Raw genomic sequence first — 21,721 nt, 5'->3', positions numbered from 1 at the left:
CTTTTGTCTTGTGCGCATGCTTAGCGGCGGAACTGCATTCCAAATATTTGTGAATGTTTGTTTTCAGTAGATACCGTAAAGATGAGGGCTGTACCAACCTGGCTTGATCAAGTCCACGATAGGGAGAAAGTAGAACAATGGTAAATTATCGGTCTTCCCAATATTCTTCGCGTTTTGGGTTTCATTTCGTTTCTGTTTTGCTTTTGTTTGTTTTTTCCCCCTAGACTGTCGTATATCGTTAATGTGCGACCTGCAACAACAACACATGTTGTCTTGTTTTCCTTTTATAAATATAGTTTAATTCTATAGTCAAGTTCATGCTTGTTGTTTTCAGATGGATTACTTGTAAATACGTTTGTATATAGCTATGTCGTCACATCTCTTAATGTAACTCCACGAGTGAAATAGCCCAACATTGGTCTTATGTTAGCTTTAACAAAATTTTGTTACTGCTGGGTAAGGCCCCAAACCAAAGCCAGAGCGCTCTCTATTTAAAAACATGGTGCTGTTGCTGTGGCAGTTTGTCACGACGTTTGAAGGAAAAACTGATGGCATGCTGCGGTTCAAGTGAGAATTCGCGGCATTTAGAATGATTAGAGTTTCCAAACAACATTCCTAATGCTGAATTACCCACCTTATCTTCTTGCTTCACTTACATCAAAGCACTTACAGTCATTCTCGTCTCATCCACAGTTTTTTGCCTGGTAAGGTCATTTTGAACAATCTCTTTTTCTCCCATTTACATTTTCACTTGTTCTTACATCACAAGTGTCATATACACTTAACTTTTAATCATGCTAAATGGAGCTGCAGCATGTCATCCAGCTTATCACAATATCTGCTTCAAGTTCTGGTCAAAAAAAAAAAAAAAAAAGAAAAGCAACCAGCTGTGCTGACATCCTCAGCATACTTGACAAGCAAGTAACTTCATATTTTGAAATGGAGAACGCTGTGAAAATGATTTTGGTCAGATCTGTTTTATATCTGACAAGCATTAGGTCAAGGTCAGATTATGTGCTATAACAAAGATATCGTCAAACGATTGCATAGCCAGACATAGCCCATCTAGATATAGACATGCATCCATGCCGTTCTCGCCAAAAAACTGCCACACATTCCCAAATGTTACCCCCTCTGGAACTGGCTTCAAAGATGTTCGTGCTCATGGTAACACTTACCTGCTCTAAAAAATCAAGTTCTGACTTCATGTCCTCCTTGTTTGGATTATAGAGATTGAAACTGTGCCAACAGATGACAATGAACATGTCATACTAGTTTTCAGTGCATGTGTTCAACTCCAAAAATTCACGGTTACATTTCAGAAACTGCATATAGATCAAGTCACCTTTCAAAATGACTCTCATTTTTGAGCCGCTTTGTACCTTCAACATTAATGTGTCTATAAGACTGTCATTGGTGAGGGTAGTAAATTATGAAGGTAGTATTCAAAATTTAGTTTTTCTGTTTGATTTTGTGTTTTGATATGTATGTTCTCAGTGCTTTGTTGAATGTCAGAACTCTAAAATAACACACTGAGCCAAAGTCAGAGAGCTCATGATGTTTTGAGCTGGATTTTTTCAAGATCTCGTGACTGCCACTGAAAACCATTTTGTTTAATCCGAGATTCATATGTGGTTACCTTTGTCTGTTTAGCCAGTGATGATTCCAAACCAGCATCAGAGTGCGAACTAAATCTGATACATTTCCCTTGGCATTTAGGGAGCCAAGGGTGTTCGAAACAAAACTTACCTGTGGAATGCATATGTTGCATTATTTAGCAGCAACACATGCTCCTTTACATTTTTCGTCTGTCAGTTTCCACCAAGCACAGCATTGATCATCAATTTCCAAGGATGCATGGGCCAAAGATTCTTTGAATGCTCAATAATCAAAGTTATTTGACAAGGGCAGGCAACCTTAACTGCATTAGCGTACTCTGACATTGGTTTTGTATCCAGATCAGTCTGTCTACTTTTGCCTGTGCCTGTCTGGTTTTTAGTGATCAATCACAGTGCACTTGAAACATTTCACATTGTATAGAAGTGCTAAATATGACAAACTGATGAGGTGTGTGAGATAGTTTCCTCTTTTTCATGTATCATCAGGACAAATTTCTACATGCCCTGAATTATTATTCAAGAATTAATGATACCTGTTATTGTTTTATGGGTTTTTTTTGTTTCTTTTTTTTTTTTCAAAAGAAGACTAAACAAATGTTCAGATGATAAGATGTATTTTTTTCTCACGATGGCAGTTTTAATATAACAATTATAACAAAGTAATGAACCAGCATTGCTTTTTTTTTCAGCATTTGGGATCTGTGTTTCAAACCAGACGGAAGCCAGGTTGTGGTCGCTGCTGGTAACCGGGTTCTGGTGTATGATGCAACAGATGGAACGCTCATTCAACCTCTGAAGGGACACAAAGATACAGTTTATTGTGTAACTTATGCCAGAGATGGAAAGCGTTTTGCTTCAGGCTCTGCTGACAAGAGCGTTATAATCTGGACAAGTAAACTGGAAGGAATCTTGAAATACACGTAAGTCCCATGTACAGTGCTGTCAATGCTTGTGCCTGAGAGAAAGTTAAATTTTGACATGTACTTCAGAGGGTCGAAATATCACCTCTTCCTGTTACTGGCCTTTAAATTTTCATGTTTGGATATAGATGTAATTTATCTGAATTTCTGTGGTCTGCCAGGATAGGGTATTTGGAAATACTTACTTTTTACATCATAGGGTCTAAACATGTATGTTGGATACCCACATGTTGAAAATAACCTGAAGTGGAATAAGCTGGTATGAAACTTCAGATTTGGTAACTCTACAGTATGTGTCTTGCTCTGACATTTCAGTGATGTAATTCTAAAATACTGAATAAATGGAATCTTTTTTAATTTTAAGCCATAATGATGCAATACAGTGTATGGCGTACAACCCAATCAGCCACCAGTTAGCCAGCTGTGCATGTACTGATTTTGGTGAGTATGTTTGTTAAAGAAAACACTTGTGAACAGAAATCAGTATGGTACATTATCATGTCACATGAATTGTTTAGAATTTCTGTGAGAGACAGCACCTGACTACTGTTAATGTGCCATGAAAGCCAAAAGATTCTAAGTATCTCAAAACCACATTAAATATTTTTAGATTTTTTTCAGCCCAGTGAAAGGTTAATGAAACTTCGTCTTGACACAGCTTTAGCACGTCTCCATTATCAAGGGCTAGGGGACGTCACAATTACTCTAGCTCTCTAACATCAAAGGTATTTTCCACATAATTGCCTAAGCAGTAGTCTGTAGCAGATAAAAGTTGTGAACTTCGGCGATGGTGGCCCAAGTCATAAATAGCTGTCTTGGAAATTTGGACATGCTGAAAGGATGTTTCTTCCCCCTCTTGAACTGTTAATGCAGAAGGCCTGCTATATCATTTACAAGGAACTCCAACTACCGTGTTTAAAGTCTGCAGATGCATGGCTGCGGTATTCCCCGTTCAGGTTGCAGCCTCAGGAGGGGTTGTGGTGGTGATTTTGACCCCTATTAAAAGTTCTGTGTTATCATATGTCACTTCATGGGGTGAATGGGTAAAGGCCATGTCACAGCATTGGTTGCACAATCTGATAGCAACGTGTTGGATTGGAGAAAATTCTCAAGATGTATGCCTCAATTCACACCAGCCATTTGTGGAATATTGTCATTTTGTTCTACATGTTATTCTGTGATATCTCATTAAAATAATAAAGCATGATATTTTTGGAAAAGCTTGAGTATCTTGCTTTCAATGGAAATATGTTTTAGCCAGGTGCTTTTTTGTCCTTTAAATACATTGTCTCTTTGTTACTGTCTATATTAAACTTTAATTCTCATACGTGTATCAACTTGTTAAGTATCTCAAAACCGCACTGCTGTTTTTGTTACAGTTAGTACCCTCTTAGATATATTGTTGTTTTCTAGGCCTTTGGTCACCTGAACAAAAGTCTGTAAACAAACACAAGGTTGGAGCACGGATAACAAGCTGCAGTTGGACAAATGATGGGCAGTACCTAGCCTTGGGATTGTTCACAGGGTTTGTGACCATCAGAAATAAGGTAAGATACAAGAACCTCCAAAAATATTTTCAGAAAATGTTTGATAAACTTGGCTTAAAGGGAAAATGTACTAATTCTTATTATCGATAAAGACATCAATATGTTAAGGTCACTAAAATAAGGGTTGTATGTACATACCTGTATATTTTGTTGTTTTATGCTTCATGTGTTTCTTTTTGAGGTGAGTAATGGCTATATTCGAATGTGTGAAGGTATGGCACAAAGCAAGTGAAATTCAATTTGAATTTAAAAGAAAAAATTAGTCTATACTTACACACATATTTATAGCTGTACTGTTTGGGACACCTTCCATTGGTCATCGTTGCAGAGAGTATTATCAGAGGTTAAAATTTTCTGTAGCTCTTCATCGTCTCTATGTTATGTTTTAATCTTCTGAAATCTTCTTTTCTTTCAGTCCGGGGAGGAGAAGGTGAAGATTGAGCGGCCTGGTGGTCCTGTATGGTCCATATCCTGGAACCCAAGCAAGTGAGTAAATCAGAATTTTGCATTCTTTTCTTACGTTCTTTTACATGTATAAGAAAAGTGTGATGCAAAGTATTACCTCTTAGTAATTCTCCAGCCACTTCTTTACTCTCAATAGCCTTTAGAATAGTAAAACTCTTTGTTCTACTTGTACCTCTGCCAAAACAGACCCAAATCCTGATGCAATGACATTATATCTAATCAACATAATTTGCATTGACCAAAGGATTTGACTGGACTTTATCATAGCAGATTGTTGTTGTTGTTGTAAAGCTTCTGGGATGTATTTCTGGATCAACAGTCATTTCCCTGGTCCTATCTTCAGTCATATAAAGCATATACCTTGTAAACACCATTTCCAATTGTATGTATTGAGCTGCTTGGCTCTAAAATTCCCAGAAACAATCAGGTCAACTATCCCGGAAATGTATTTTGGTTTGGTTTGTTTTGGTAGTCGACTCTGATTCTGTGTTAGTCAAAGAGTACAACTTCAGCCACATTCCCTGTCAAGGTTTAGTTACTATGATAATATTTCCTTGTATATTGTTTATCCAGTGTCCATTACATGTAATCAGTTGAAATGTTATTTCAGGCTTGCAATTAGTTATAATCGTTAAAAACAGAAGCAGAGTTTGAAGAGAAGGAAAACCCTTGCCTTTTAAGTGTAACTGGAATTTACCAGTGCCTTTCAAGTCCTCTTTTATCATTACAGATGTACAGATGAGTACTGATTTAAGTTTAGACTGTAGTCATGAGTGGATTGTAATCATTCATGGATTGTAATCATTCATGGATTTATTTATCTGAATTAGCATTTGCGTACATCTGTCCCTGAGGAAAAATTACATTAACAGAATTTACAACAGTCAAAAATTTTGTCAGGTATGTTAGTGATAGTTTCTCAATTCATTTGTAGCATGCAGTCAAAGATGTTAAATTGCCACATGCATGTATATCATGAGCATTGAGGTAGCTAGATCAGGAGAGAATTATTTTTTATTTATATGGTAATAGTACACATTGTTCTAACATGCCCTTGTAAGTTTTGTTGAATATTAAGTAAGAGGTAATGTTGAATTTTTACACATTTTATGAAATTTCTTTCAGTTGTATGTATGGAAAATCTCGAAACTGCAGGTATACAGAAATTAAATGAATGTGTTAAATATGCTAAATTTTCACCTGTATTGAGAAAATTTATGGTATAATTTTGATACCAGCATGTTTTCATTTTTGGCTTTTTTTCTGGTTCTTTCTCTTTTTTTTTATATTTGATAAATCAGTTGTTCATGTTGTAAGCCATGAGTTGGATGGCCACAGATTCTGAACAGCACAGCAATTTTAAGTCATCATAAGGAGTCCTATTGACCTATTCACACGTAGGCACATTCACTGTTTGTGTTCAAGTATGGGAAGATCTGAAAGAATATAATACATATAAAGATATATAATCAATATGTGATTCAGTATATGATTTATGTTTAAAAAAAAGGAAAGGAACAAATAAATGTTTGGAAAATACAGGTATGTCATTGTCTACTATGAACTAACTAAAACTGATTTTTAGCTGGGGAAAAAACATTTGTATTGTAGTTGATGAAGGACATTATTAATGTAGAGTTGCAGTTAGAAGTGAGTTATAAAAGAAATCTTCACTGTCATATAAGTGAAATCTTCTTAGGTATGGCATTAAACACCAATCAAATAAATAAATAAACAAATGAACAAATAAAAGAAATGTTTGTGCAAATTTTCATGGAAATTTAATTCAGTTAGATCTGGATCATAACTCATTTTATGACTTGTTAAAATGTGATCTGGAATTTTCCTCCCACAGAGATGAGGCTTATGATGTTTTGGCAGTGGCAGATTGGGGACAGAAACTGTCGTTTTATCAGCTCTCTGGAAAGCAGGTTTGTTGTGAATTTTTGGATACACCTCACTAGATCATATCACCTTAAAGAATTAAATGATTCTTATTTCTCACAGTTATGATCCACACACATTATTTTAATGTTGGTATAAAACTCTCATTTATGAATTCATCATATTGTACATAGTTCATCAACTACATGATTGAAGCTTTGTACACATTTAGTGAATACATGACATCCATGGTACCAGGGGAGGCGACAGCAACCAAGCACATTTGAAAATCCAGAAGTATTTCTGTTATTTGGTAGTATCACTGTGCTCATGTTGAATCTGGATGGTTAAAGGAGATCCCCAAAGACTATTTTTACTCTAAACGTTCCCTAGACACAATGTTTATGGTATGCATCTCTGTATTAAACCGCAGTTTAAAAAATAGTTTGTGAACTACACATCTAATTCCATAAAAAAAAAAAAACATCAAAGTTGGACAATTCCCCTATCTTGTCAGCGGTGGATCCCTGGCAGAGTGACTTCATGCCACAAAGACCTGCCAGCAATGTATTGCCCTCTTAATTAGCACCCTGAAAATCACATAATTAAAACAGTTTTATAATAATTATTTTGAAAGATGAGTTGCATTAGATTGCTGAAAAACATTTACCGGTACAGCATAGCGACTTGGCAATACAACAACCAATTTCTGCTCACACACCAGCCACTGTTGTCTGACACAAATTGGACATCTTTGGGAGCATGGTAGTACCAGTGGAAAATTTGGCACGGTTTTGCAGTCGATGGCAAAGTCCAGACAGGAGGAACCATGCATTTGGATTGTGAGTGGCAGTGACAAGAACAGTTTGTCGCTCAGCACTGGTGAAAGTAGCAGTTGAGCCAATCTGTCATGTTTTCAAAAAGTATTACCATCAAAAATAAGTAGGGAAATTATATTCAATGGAAACAGTGATTTGTAACTGGAAATATACATTTAAATTTTGTGTGGGTTCCTATCACTTGATTCAAGGTACGACATGCAGTGGTATCTCACGCGCACACAGCAGTCTGTAGGCAAGATGTGAACTGAGCTGGATGGCTGCCCTGTAGCCTAGTGGTTATTCCATGGCAAAGATTAGCAACTCCCAGCAGTCGGTGTCATAGCCTGCAGTTTCAGACAAACATGTAACTTAATAACTTCTGTGCTTCATTAAATCTTTTTGTTTGGCTTTATATTGGGATATAAACCTCGACCTTTGGTGTTTTCTTTTAGTAGGCCTGGCTGAATTAGCAAGTCTCATGCAACTATGATCAAGTCCTGTGTAATCGAAAAGTGTTTTTTCATAAGATCTGGTCCATGCTTTCTCAATCTGTGAGATACCTTGTATCTTGTATTTGTATTTTTTTGCCTTGTATTTAACTTTACAGTATACATCGTTATGTTACTGTAGTCGCAAGCCACACATGGGCATGGAATTATAATGTTGAAATTAGTTGTAAAAGTATAGTGATGGTCTCCTATGGTCTGTGTTATACACAAGAAGCCTCACATGGCTGCAGGATATGTGCCGCCCTGGCGTCACATTTTCATGAGTGGCTCAATTGTGGTGAAGTAGATCACCAAATTCTACCATTTTTCTTCCGTTTTCAACGGAATCAGTTTAAGGGGAAATCAGATTTTGTATCTGGGGATCTGCTTGGGGGTATGAGTAGTAAAAGCCAGTTCTGGTACATGACCTTCTAATGCTTGGGATGTGTATGTTTCAGATTGGCAAAGACCGGGTGCTGGGGTGTGATCCTACCTGTGTGAACTGGTTTTCTAAAGGAGAGTATGTCGTTGTGGCAGGAAGTAACAAACAGTGCTGTTTGCATACCAAGGAGGGGGTTAGGCTGGGCACCATTGGAGACCAGAACTCTTGGGTGTGGTGTGCTGCTGTCAAGCCAGATTCCAACTATGTGGTACGTGATGGACAAAAGTAGTTTATTTATAAACAAAGTGGGTCCAAGACTTCTGTATGCTTTATTGTGATATGATGTATGACAATATCATAACTATGGGAATGCAGCTTTTTGTGAAGGACTACACTGAAGAGCTTCATTGTTCACTTTCATGTGAATTTGAGAGTACATAGCTTTTCCTTTAGAATGCAGGATACTTCTAGAATGCCATTGCATACAGACTTCAGTGACTGTTTTTCACAATTGTCCAAAGATAAAGTGTTGTGATTCGCAACAGCAAATCTCAGAACAGTTGTGAGAGATATTTATTTGATACTGTAAGCAAATATGATATCCCCCGTAATCATTGAAACAATTGTCCACAATTTTGTGAATTTACAGGCTATTGGTTGCCAAGATGGGACAATTGCGTATTATCAGCTGATTTTCAGTACAGTCCATGGACTTTACAAAGACAGATATGCCTTCAGGGATAACATGACAGATATAATTATTCAGCATCTTATAACAGAACAGAAAGGTAAAAAAAAAATATTTATGAATGTGTTAAAGAAAGTGCTTCCTTGTGTAAGGCTTCAATTAGACAAAGCATATAATCACACTGGATTAATGTTGATAGAACTTTTTATATTTAGAAATCTGTCATATTTAAGACTTTCTGACTCGGACATATTTGACTGCGAGTTATTTTTTGTCAAGACAAAGCTAATTGATAGATTGTAAAAAAAAAAATAACATCCCACTTTGCTTTTTGATCAAGTTTGCACCTTGATCTTTGTGATGAAAGCTCAGGGACAATAAATTTCAGCAATCTGAAGTTGTGTAGTTTCAAGTATTGTACATGTACGTAACACTGGAGGATGTCAAGTTGAACTGCCCTTCTTCTTTGTGTTAACTATTTTTTGTTAATCTTACAATTGGCATTAATTATTTAACACCCAAAATTATCATACTATTTTTCTTTGAATTTTGTTACAGTGAGAATCAAGTGCAGAGATTTAGTGAAGAAAATTGCCATCTACAAGCACAGACTAGCGGTATGTGATCTATTTTATCTGAATTTACTGAAATTATATTGAAAGCAACATGAAAACTTATCACTGTAAGCATGGTTCTAAACAGCGGTAAAGAAAGAGAAATAAATATATCAAATTACACCGCCAGTAACCAAAAAAATGAAACCTGCCACTTAGGTCTTCATTTACATGGATATTTATTAGATACAGGTACATTTTATTATGGAAGTTCATGTACCATGAATATTCATCAGTTGCATTTGCTATGTGGATGTTGTTTGAAAATATTTAAAACAATATATTCAGCTGGGTCTTTGAGCCACATGTTCTATGTTTTTTAAATAAGTAAATGTATGTTTAATTTCATAACTGCCATTTTTAGGTCCAACTGCCTGACAAAATTGTTGTGTATGAGCTATACTCTAATGACTCAGAAGACATGCATTACAAAGTGAGGGAGAAGATCAACAAGAAGTACGACTGTAATCTGCTGGTGGTATGCTCAAATCACATCGTACTTTGCCAGGTAAGACATAATTTGGTGGCAGAAAGCTGCAATGTGTAAATATTTATTTCAAAGAGAAAAGATTCTGATTCAACACAAAATCTCAAGCAGAGTGAGAAATTTAGTCATAGTCAAAATAGTTTGTGAAATGTAGTATCTGTATGGTTTCCAATGTGGCATTTGGAAATTCTTTGAATACTATACACATATTTATAATGCCATACTTAGGTCTGCTTGAAAGAAAGCCTGTGGAAATTGTTGGAAATGTAACTTTAATACTACATGTATCTTGGACTGCTTCTACAACTGTATGTTATGTACATTGTAACTGCATATGAAGCCTGCATTGACTAATCTTTGACTCTTTCTTCCAGGAGAGGAAGTTGCAGTGTTTATCTTTCCAAGGAGCAAGAGAGCGAGAATGGACCATGGAGTCTCTGATTCGCTACATCAAAGTGATAGGTGGACCAGCTGGGCGTGAGGGACTGCTTGTGGGTCTCAAAAACGGACAGGTGAGTACAGAGAAATATAGGTGTAAACATTTCACTCTGGCTGCTTTACAGTTCTGTGACCATTGGCATATTACATGTACAGAGGGTTAATTTATGTGTTGTTCAATATAAGAATATTATTTCGTCAGACACTTACAAAATATGTACGCTTTGGAGCCCAAATGATTTTGTTTTTTCTCTGAATACAATTACATATATGTTCTTTATTGCTTTGAATTCTGTGACTTTTAGATACAAACTAGTACGTTGGATACTGGCTTTGTGTTTCAGATTCTGAAGATATTTGTAGACAATGCCTTCCCTATTGCTTTGTTGAAACAAAACACAGCAATTAGGTGTCTAGACCTGAGCTCTAGCAGAACCAAGTTAGCAGTCGTAGATGAAAACAACACCTGTTTGGTTTACGATCTCACATCCAAGGATCTGCTCTTTCAGGTTAGCATATCTACCCTATAATTGATTGAATGATTGGTATTTAATGCTATGCTGAAGATTGTTTTGTTAATTTGACTGGATTGAAGTTTATTGGTGGAAGAAACCAGATTTCTCATAGTAAATTAAAAGCCTTTGCCAGGTACCTGAAAAACCTCCTGACTTAATGCTGCAGCTAAAACAGCAAACTCTCTGTTTGAACACAAGACCTCATTGATCAAGGGTCTGATAGTTGCAGCATCCCAGCACTGCGACTCTCTCAGCCAGGAAGCCTAATAATAATGTTTTCTGTTAAAGTAATAATGAAAACTGTATTTCACCTAAAATTTGGAATGTTAAAATGCCCTTTCAGAAGCACATGAAGGCTTAAAACGATACATTTGGTACGCTTCATTTTTTCTGATAAGTACATGTAGTCAATCAAACCTCACAAAAACTCTCTTTGCTAAACATAAGATACGCAAAATTATTGTTATGGAGTGTATTTTACTGTTTTATATGTGAAAGTGATGTGTATAATAGGATACGATACTAGTGATGAGTTGCACATTCTGTGTAGTCGGCATGTGTGATGTTAGACTGTCACAGCTGTAAACCTTGTTGAAGGTTCTCTGTAGACCAACCCAGGTGCACAGGGGCCATCTGAAGTATCACATCATTACCTAAAGACAAACGTTACACACAGAATCCCAGGTGTTAAAGCATACATATGATTGAAAATTTGTTTCCATGTTTTTCCTGTGACTGAACAGTATAAAACATTAGTTTAGCTTGTTTGTTAATGATATATTGTAAACATATTTAAGCATTTTAATATGCATTTCTTGTGAATTTGTCACCTAGGAGCCAAATGCAAACAGTGTAGCATGGAATACTCACTGTGAAGACATGCTGTGCTTCTCTGGCAATGGAATTCTCAATATCAAGGCCAGCAATTTTCCGGTGCATCAGCAGAAGTTACAGGTGAGATAATTTTGCTGAAAGATTTCAGTATAGGCATATTTGTATATACTTTGAGGGGGCTTAAAACCCCAAGACCTATCGTGCTAAAAAATTATGTTAGACGTACAAAGTTATATGAATGACATACACCATTCTATATTTGACAACATTATATATTGTATCGAGATAATTAATATTGAATATTTAATACTTGATGGAGTTGTTCAGTGTTTTAAGTGACATACTTATTTTATCTAGGTGTGCGAAAGCTCTACAAAACATATTTCATGTTTTCAGTTTATAAACTTTTCTTTGACATCATTATGATGAAGTCTTTTTACTGTGTTTACTATTGCAGGGCTTCGTTGTGGGATTTAGTGGCTCTAAAATATTCTGCTTGCACGTATACGCCATGTCTTCTGTTGAAGTTCCGCAGTCTGCTTCAATGTATCAGTACTTGGAGAAAAAACTCTTCAAGTAAGTTTTGTACATTTTATAATTGTTTTCTGTGTTAGTTATGATTTATGGTTAATGACTTAAAATTTTATCCATTATTTTATGACATTTTCCACAAATTTCATTTTTTTCGGGGGAAAGTGTAAGTCGTTCAACAACTTGTGTGTACCTGAGCTAACTTTTATATTCCAGTACATGTACAAGCATTTGTTTTTTCACCAAATTAATATTATGCCAGTATGAAATATATTTTCCCATAGATATTCAGTCTGCAAAACTATTAAGATTGTTTAGTTGTTGAGATACATATTAAATATACATTATTGTGTACATTATTGATTGTAGAGAGGCGTACAATGTAGCCTGCCTAGGTGTGACAGATGGAGACTGGGAAGCCTTAGCTCACGATGCACTAGAGGGGCTAGACTTTGTTACAGCAAAGAAGGCTTTCATTCGCATCAGAGACCTGAGATATCTTGAGCTTATTCACTCCATTGAGGCGAGTGCAGTCTAAAAAGTTATTGAAAATTTATGTGATCCAATTTTAAAAAGTCATTTCAAGAAGGATAAAATTTTAATTTTTAATTTATTGTTGTTTAGCTGATATTATTATTATTATTATTATTAATGTTGAGCAACAAGAAAAATACCGTACATATCCATGTTTCTTTTATGTTGTCAGCTCCTTCAGTGTTTATGTCTGATCTGTATTGTATCCAGATTATTCATGTATGGAAATATCACTACCTATGACTGACACAGGTAATGACTATCTGATGGTAACACCACCTCTAATATCCTCTTGATAATTAGAACTAGTACCAGAAATTGGATTATTTGCATGATTACATTTCCATGAACATATTTTTCTCGCTTTTACAGGAGAGAAGAAAAAGGGGAGAAAACGACAACATGGTTTTCCTGGCTGATGTATATGCTTACCAAGGAAAGTTCCAAGAGGCAGCAAAACTCTACAAGAGAGCTGGACAGGAGCAGAAGGCTCTCAATATGTACACAGATCTACGTATGTTTGACTATGCAAAGGTAAGCATCTATAAAGTAGTATAGCTTGCAGTTTGTCCAGCTTCTCAGCTTTTTGTACAGAAAGAAGCAGCAACAAGTAATCATCATACATCTTGATAAGTTTTTTGTGTCATTGAAACATAGATTTGCAGTTGTACATGAAATGCGATGTGTTTACTAGTGATGAGTTGCACATTCTGTGAAGTCGACATATGTGGTGTAGACTCTAACAGCTGAAAGCCTTGCTGAAGGTTCTGTGTAGACCAAATCAGGTGCACAGGGGCCATCTGAAGTATCACACTTTGCACTGCAATGTACTTGATATTTGTGCCTGTGCAGTTTTGGAATTCAGTTGAACCTTGAATATATGCATTGTTTGCAAGTATACCAAGATGATGTAAATTTAACCTAAACAATTCATTCCAGGATCTGTTCATCTTGAAGTTGGATTAACAGTGAAGTAAATGGAAGAGTACACTTAGAAAATTAAAGCATGACATCCATAAATAAACTTATTAGTAAGTAAAATGAAAAACTACATTTACCAGTAACATGATATAGGCTGATATATACCTTTCTAAGAATGTTTTTTATGTATACTGAAGATACATTTTAGAGATAAATTAACATGAAACTGAGTATTCATCTGTAGGAGTTCATTGGCTCGGGTGATCCTTTGGATAAGAAGATGTTAATTTCAAAGCAAGCAGATTGGGCAAAGAGCAGCAATGAACCAAAGGCTGCTGCAGAAATGTACATATCAGCAGGAGAGTACATAAAGGCCATTGACATCATCGGAGACCATGGTTGGGCAGACATGTAAGGCCTGTACACTGTTCCTCCTGATATAGAAGTATTTACAAATTTCTCCGTCTTACTGTACATAAAGAGCTACCTTTGTGATACCTATGCTGATTTCAAGCTGAATTGTGTCATCTGAATTTAATTAACACCAGGGAACCTCAGAATCTAAATAATCAGCTGGTATTTATGATGTAAGATTTATAACACTGATTTAAGTTTGAAAGTATTAATGCCTGTGAAGTGTTTAATATGGGATCATCTAACTACAATGTTTTCTCCCAACAGGTTAATTGATGTTGCCCGTCGGCTGGATAAGGCTGACCGAGAGTCTCTAATAAAGTGTGCCACTTACCTGAAAAACTTAGAGCAGTATGGTTATGCAGCAGAAGTGTATAACAAAATGGGAGACATAAAGTCCCTCATAAAGCTTCATGTGGAGGCCAGGCATTGGGATGATGTGAGTACTGGTACCTAGCTTTTTTGGAAATTTTTCAAAGTAAAATACTTCAGCATTTCTAACTGAACAAATTCAATAAACAGAAGGGTCCATTACATTGATATCACTCATTTAAATTTGTGGATGATTATGGTTTTGTGCCACATTAGCAGCATTGCAGAATTATCACTGTCAGAGATGTTAACTAAAATTACCAGTTCTTTGTATATTGATCGGAAGATCTGTGTAATAAGCAGGATGAGTTGGATCGTTTTAAGACTTTATAATTGGCCATTCTTAATTGACACTCTTTTATTATGAGATAGGCTAACTATGGAAATTTTTGGGATGTTCCATTTGCATTTTACAGCATTCTGTAAAATTGAAATTTTATTTTACTATAGCCCTTAAAGTGTGATTGCTAGATCAGAAATTCTGTTCAGATCAACTCTATTTGTACTTGTGAGTTGTTTTGGAGAGCAGAAATAACCTTCTTGAACCCCTAATGGCATTAGCTGTCCTACATGTACTTGACTTTAAAACTGCTTTTAAATCATCTCATCAATAACTGTTCACAGTTGGCTGTTATTGTTTCCTCTCCAGGCCTTCACTTTGGTAGAGAAGCATACTGAGTACAAGAATGATGTGTACATCCCATATGCTCAGTGGCTGGCAGAAAATGATCGCTTTGAGGAGGCTCAACAAGGTAACCCTGTCAACTCCAGTGATTATCTAATTAATTCAGCATGTTACAGCATATCTTACAGGTGTAAATTAATGTATCACAAGCACAGTTGAGTGAGTGTTGACGGCTGCATAAGAGTTGTTCTTTAATATAATATTGTAGAATTGAGTTTTAATGAATAACTGACCAGTTAATGCATATGGTTTATTCATTTTACAAAAGAATAGAAATAATACTGAGATTGCCTGGTAAAGATTACACAAACTGTTATTTTTGTATTCAGGAATATACTGGAAATAATTTCGTCAGATTTAGCTAAGTTTTAACAAATGTAGTTGTGCTTGGACATATTTTTACTTTTTTACTCATGAAATATTATCAAAGACAATTCAACATTGTAAAATTGTTAAAATGTGTTTAAATGCTTCATCAATATAACATTCCCCTCTGAATCACAAAAAAAGGAAACAAGTGAGCATACTTGTGTATGGACAAGAAGGCTGAAAAATTGAAAGTGATCATAATGTTTGTGTTTTACATTCAGCATTCCACAAGGCAGGTCTTCAGGCAGAGGCTGTGAAGGTGCTGGAGCAGCTGACACACAACGCTGTGATGGAGAGTCGCTTCAGCGATGCAGGCTACTACTTCTGGAAGCTCTCTATGCAGTGCTTGGACATTGCTGATCGTAAGTGTTACGTTTAAGTGTCAGATATTGAGTCATATGTCAGTAGACACATGTGTCATGGCATGATAAAAGTGATATATCAATTTCAGCAGATTTAACACATTTTAATAACCAGCAATGGCAAGCCCTAAAAGTTCTTTTTCTATCACCCTTTTCTACTGAATCCTTTATTCTCAGAGTTGATGTACACAGCCAGCATGCAAGGTCGGTGGGTGAGGGTACTATAAATTTATTAGGCTAATTTAAAGTGAGTTGCATGTCGTGTGATTGTTCACTTTCGTGTCAAATCTTAAGGCCACCTTTAATGTGAAATGTCGCGCCACACATATATTTCATTTAGTGAAATTTAATGATACAAATCCCCTAGTGAGGGGTCTTGTAGTTTCTAATTTCTTGTTTTCTAATTAAATCTTCAAGTATTTAAAAGATATCTGTTACACATTGTTTTCTATGATTTGAAGCTACATGTTGGTTTTACTGGTAGAAGTGAGTGTTTAATTGATTTTGATGCAATTTTCCATGCAATAAGTATTTTTGAAAAGTAGGCACCAGATTCCTGATTTTCATTGTCATTCAATTTCTTCTGAAAGTATTTTGTAATACATGTGTTCAACCTCGTCATAAGTAGTGTACTACATTGTGATTCACAGTCATTTACTATTACAGAGGATTCGTCCAAGAAGGAAGAGATGCTACATATGTTTGCAGACTTCCAGCGGAAAGCAGAGTTGTATTATGTTTATCATTCCATACAGAGATACACAGTAAGTTTTCAATTTTGAGGCTTTCTGAAGCATTCCTGAGTGTAAACTTTTTTCAGCCCTCTAAAGTTTGCACACAATGCATGCAAGGAATTTTCTCTAAATGTATAGTTCATTTATTATACATGTTTTGTGTTGGATTACATGTCATGGGTTACTGTAATTCTTCAGACTTTTCAAATGTTGGAAAGGTGTTTATTATTTTACCATATTCTGAGGGCATTGGTTCATGTATACTCATAAAATTACACTTTTGTGAAGCCCTGAAATTTGGTAACCCAGCCAATGTAGTTTTTCTCCAAATCAGATGAAATAGGTGCATAAATTTGCACTGAAAGATGCTCCTTCATATGCAAAAATGTTGAGGAATTAAGGTTGTGTTTAACTTACTTGTTTGTACACAATATACAATAAAGATTATGATTTTGATGAGGCTTAAATATTTAACCTAGTTTATCAATTTGTATGTATTTAAAGGAAAATTGCACCCACAGAACATCATGACTTGCCTACGACTTGTCTGTTGCCGTGTGATACATCAAAAAAGAAGTAAGATGTATAAAATATGCAGATTGTAAACTTAAAAAAAAAACATTTAATCTTGGGTAATGTCAACTATGATGCTTATTTCCTCAGGATGAGCCCTTCACATCAAACCTCCCAGAGGCCCTCTTCAATATGTCCAGGTATCTCATTCACAGTGACGCCATGGCATTCCAAGCCCCTCATGGAGTGTCCAAAGTGTATCCTTTGTAAAGCATTATAAGCAAACAGGGTTTTTATCAGCTGTTTTTAATGCATAGTATTACCTTTATTACCAAGAAAGGCCAATTGAGAAGACACATCAGTCTTGACCCTGAACAAAGGATCAGCTGAAATTCACAGGTAAATGTACTCAGTTGAAACCATTTTCTGGTTGGCCAAAAAAGGAACATATTCATCTACAAGTAATATTCAAAAGTAATGTTTTCACCTAACACGATTTGTTGATTGAAATCTGTCAAAGCATCTTGATGATAATGTGATACATGTATGTGTTTGATAATGTTCAGGCCTCAGGATCACAAAGCAATTAGACTTTTGTGTAACTCAAAATTTTATATCACTTTAAAGTTGTTATTTCTTATGTAACAAGGTCAAAATATTGCTTGACAGAGTACATTAAATTGCCGCTAAACTAACAGAAAGGAACAGACCAAATTCAGGGATTAAAATTTGGACTGAAGTCTAAGATCGTTTCTTTAACATTGGCTTTTTTATCCATCTGTTCATATTGGTATTTTAAAACACCAGAGTCAAAGTCTAGTACAGGCATGATAACATGATTTTTGTCCTTAACCAAAACTTCAGAGCTACATTGTATGCACTCGCCAAGCAGAGCAAACATCTGGGTGCCTACAAGCTGGCCAGGTATGCTTTTGAAAAAATGCAGTCACTAAGGATTCCAGTGAGGTTCCAGGAAGCCATTGACCTTGGGAGTATATCTATACGGTCCAAGCCTTTTCATGATGGTGAAGTATGTACAACGAGATCACCATTCCAACATTACAGTCAGCACTATAACAGTACAAGTACATATACACATCGTGTTTAATTTGACCATTATGTGACCCAAGGAAGAGTCAAGGCACATACTGATGTCGTATCAGAGATATTCAGTGTTCAATTTGGATCAAATGATTGCATCTTTTTTTTTTTTTTTGTATCATTGGTGAGGAATTTACTGTCATTATGCTGACACCACTGTACATTATTATCGGAATAGTAATTTATTTCTGAACATTTGACACAAATTGAGTTTTTCACATAATAATATTGATCTGTAATCTACTTCTCATTTTAATTGGTTTATAAAATCTACTGTTCAGTCATATTATTTGATTAGTAATTACTGTTAATTATTTTCCGTCCGTTAATTTATTTATATATGTATTTCTTTTTAAAGGACTTGTTACCACTGTGTTACCGCTGCTCTACAACCAATCCACTTCTGAATAACAATGGCAATCAGTGCATCAACTGTAGACAGCCATTTGTGCACTCCTTTGTCTCATTTGGTATGTAACATATATAGTTTTATTCCGCATCTGACAAATACTCCTCTTTTTGTTGAATAACAACAGCCACATTTGGGACATGTATATTCCTGTATCCTGAGGGAGTGTCAAATGTGCCTGTTGAGTAGTCTATTTCCGTTTGTGTTTTTTAAGAAAACAGTTTACATCACTGAAGCGATTCACAGATGCATTGATCTTCTGGGCTAAATTAATGAATCTTTTGCAGGGTAAATTTATATTCAGAAATATATGGTGTCAGTCACCTTCATGATGAGAATTACTGACACCATATATTTCCATATCCTATCACAGAGTAACCAAGTAACTAAGCATGTAATACTTGTTTCACCTCAAGCATTCATGCCTTTCCTCGTGGGTGCATATTTTTCTGATTTTGTTTGGACATAGAGTGTGTTTTGGCCATTTTATATTTATTTATTTATGTGATTGTTGTTGAATACCATGTTCAAAAACATGGCAGCAATCAGTTTGATGGGTTTAGGAAACCTTTGTAAATCACCAGCTTGTGCCAAATTAATAGTTCACAACAGGTAGTCTCCAGCAGACTTCAAACAAGAGCACACTACAAAGCACTTTCAGTGACTTCTTGCCACCAAAGCATAGTGAAAGCCGTCAAATCTGAAATATGACCAGTCTGAAAGAATCACATCATCACAATCCATTCTGTAGATATGTTATAACTTATGACTGTCATTTTGTTCCCAGAGGTGCTGCCGTTGGTTGAATTTGTCTTGGAAGATGGAATCTCTGATGTAGAAGCAGTTCAGATCCTGGATATGTCCATTCCTAAGCCCAAGAAAGAGTTTTCCTCGCCATGGCAGGAAACCAAAATGAACAGTATCCTTTGATAATTTTAAACCTAAACTTATATTCCAAGATTTTGAACATACACTTAATTGCAGGGATGAGTATGGAAGAAAACAGTCATTCCAGAAATCTGTTCGTTTATATTAACTTTAGAAAAGAAACTCTGTTTAACCAGCTGAATAAAGATTAAACAAAATGCTTTGCTTTTTTCTCATTTGAACACTTTGTGACTTTTCAGGTTATAAATTTGACTTAACAGTTCATAGTGCAGTTTTTCCTCAACTTGTTGTTAGATTTTCAGTCCTTGAGAATTGGAGATGAACCAGAGGGGTCGGACACTGATGATCCTTTCACTGCTCGACTAATGACTTTTGAGGTAAATTCCTCTCTGTGGGTGTCTCACAGCTTAAACAATACATGTTAATATAAATTAAATATCAACATATAGGTTCATTTTTTAAAGAAATCACAGGTTAAACAGCAGTTAACACTTTAATCATTAATCTGAATGGCTTACTAGACATACTGTATATCTTCGGCCGTTTTGACCTGTAAAGCACTTTTTTAAAGGGAATTTATGCATACTTTTATTATGAAAATGACACCAAAAGTTGTCAGCATCATAAAACTGTGCAGATTTCTCTACACTCCGTAGTTCTCTCAGAATGTTTCAAAATATTGGTCATAGTTGTGATTAAAAATGTTGAAGAATTAGAGTTAGGATAAGTGGTAATCCTTTTTTGTAGGATAAGATACAGTGTAGATGTGTACCAGACATTGCAGATTACTGATTGTACCTGATCTTCTTCACAGCAGGGTGGATCTGATTTCACCCCGGTGGTCGTCAACAGAGCTGTCCTACAGACCATGAACAGGGGAGAAGTATACATCTTGAAGTGGAATAAGCCTTTGAGATACCAGTATTTCAAGTCTCTACTACCAGATGTTTCCATAACAAAGTGCTCATACTGTAATAAGGTAAGTTTTTCTCTCTGAATCCATGTGAATTGTACTCCAAATCCATTGCAGATTATTCTGTCACTACTTCTGTTTCTCACAAATATTTCATATCTGTCCAGCAGATCAGTTAGATGAATTTTTACCGGATTTAATTTTAACTCAAATAAATCACTTTTATCGAAAATGTTCATTATCTGACATTTCAGCAAAAAGCTTAACAAGTGTTTGTATTAAAAGTATCCTGGAGTAGTTCAGTTGGAACTTTAATTTAGGGTTGAGACATTTATGTACTTATGTATATATAGTTTGAAATAAATAGTTTTGAGACACACTTGTAACATGTCTCTGTTGTTTTCTTGCAGATGTTCCACACAGACGATTTTGAGCTGCAGTACTTGCAGAAGGGCTACTGTCCATTCTGTAGGAGTTCATGTGAAGATTGAGTATTTAGATACAGCAATTATGATACTTCAGGAATTCAGATGAAATACACAAATTTCTCTATCCGTCCTCTCCATGATGTACCTTCCACTTTTGTGGAGGGTGTACATTGTATTTGTGAAAATGATAGTGAAAACAAAAAAAGTAATTCTTTCTTATTATTGTTAATATCTGGATTATAACATTTACTGTGATGCCTTATTAGTGTATGTAAATATGTCCAGATGAATTGTGTAAAGAGCTTGTGTGTAAAATATTGTGAGGTGTGAATGATCAGTGAACTATTACAACAGACATAATGTATCCTCTCACCTTTTATGTGTTCTGTGATCTTCCCTTGTAGCCTGAAAAATATGCATCTTATTAAATCATTATGAAACTTATGTGCGATGAATTTAGGCAATGTTTTGATATCAAGATAAGGTACCATCGCTGTTACTGTTGATTTGTTGGTTGTTGATACTCTTGGAAACAATGCAATCAATTGGAAGAAGACAGTATGAAAATTTTGATGGCTACAGTTACTTACAACCACCGTTTTATAGATCTGTTTTGAAATTTATGCTCTGATTTGCTTGAAAGTTCCGTCCAAATGTTAATGCTTTGTACAAAACCCCCAATTGTGTCTTTTTTTTAATTTTATTTATACACGCATATGTACAGATGTTATTTGATGTAGTTATTTATTTGCCATAGGAATTATATATTAAATGTTATTAAACAATGTAGATATCAATTCTGTTTTCACAAATTTTTGCCTTGAGTTACTTTTATAACATGTATT

The 21,721-nt window shown here is 35.5% G+C and overlaps 1 protein-coding gene and 2 non-coding genes across 6 annotated transcripts; all 3 read left to right on the top strand.

Moving 5' to 3' along the window:
- The first annotated feature begins 47 nt into the window (after positions 1-47).
- LOC135471854 (intraflagellar transport protein 122 homolog) lies at positions 48-21,666 on the top strand. 4 transcript variants are annotated; one of them, XM_064751256.1, is made up of 29 exons: positions 48-140; positions 2,309-2,539; positions 2,904-2,980; positions 3,953-4,086; positions 4,502-4,572; positions 5,677-5,706; positions 6,407-6,482; positions 8,203-8,394; positions 8,776-8,914; positions 9,373-9,431; positions 9,793-9,936; positions 10,290-10,427; positions 10,698-10,862; positions 11,703-11,822; positions 12,160-12,278; positions 12,603-12,756; positions 13,140-13,301; positions 13,933-14,099; positions 14,370-14,541; positions 15,124-15,226; positions 15,750-15,890; positions 16,557-16,654; positions 17,288-17,394; positions 18,002-18,167; positions 18,597-18,708; positions 19,435-19,566; positions 19,830-19,912; positions 20,353-20,514; positions 20,859-21,666. In XM_064751256.1, exons 1-29 carry the CDS (start codon positions 82-84, stop codon positions 20,937-20,939), a joined length of 3,594 nt encoding a protein of 1,197 aa, XP_064607326.1. In that variant the 5' UTR covers positions 48-81; the 3' UTR covers positions 20,940-21,666. The 4 variants fall into 4 exon arrangements, with proteins under 4 accessions (XP_064607326.1, XP_064607325.1, XP_064607328.1 ...); XM_064751255.1 differs by having other exon boundaries at positions 20,350-20,514; XM_064751258.1 differs by lacking the exon at positions 5,677-5,706.
- On the top strand, positions 11,384-11,512 carry LOC135471986 (small nucleolar RNA SNORD67). The gene has a single exon (XR_010444496.1). It is a non-coding gene; the product is annotated as a small nucleolar RNA SNORD67 (small nucleolar RNA).
- On the top strand, positions 13,452-13,577 carry LOC135471982 (small nucleolar RNA SNORD67). The gene has a single exon (XR_010444492.1). It is a non-coding gene; the product is annotated as a small nucleolar RNA SNORD67 (small nucleolar RNA).
- Positions 21,667-21,721: the final 55 nt, after the last annotated feature.

Source organism: Liolophura sinensis, chromosome 7, assembly GCF_032854445.1.
Source record: "Liolophura sinensis isolate JHLJ2023 chromosome 7, CUHK_Ljap_v2, whole genome shotgun sequence".
In the NCBI taxonomy this organism is placed as follows: Eukaryota; Metazoa; Mollusca; class Polyplacophora; order Chitonida; family Chitonidae; genus Liolophura; species Liolophura sinensis.
Note: the sequence above shows the minus strand (reverse complement) of the source record. Positions and strands in the feature narration are given on the sequence as shown.

Bases quoted from the DNA above. Each gene is read 5' to 3' on its own strand.
- LOC135471854 (XM_064751255.1), top strand. From the start codon at position 82: ATGAGGGCTGTACCAACCTGGCTTGATCAAGTCCACGATAGGGAGAAA. The intron at 12,279-12,602 runs GTAAGTTTTGTA...TATTGATTGTAG, and splicing joins TTGGAGAAAAAACTCTTCAA to AGAGGCGTACAATGTAGCCT. The intron at 15,227-15,749 runs GTAACCCTGTCA...TTTTACATTCAG, and splicing joins CTTTGAGGAGGCTCAACAAG to CATTCCACAAGGCAGGTCTT.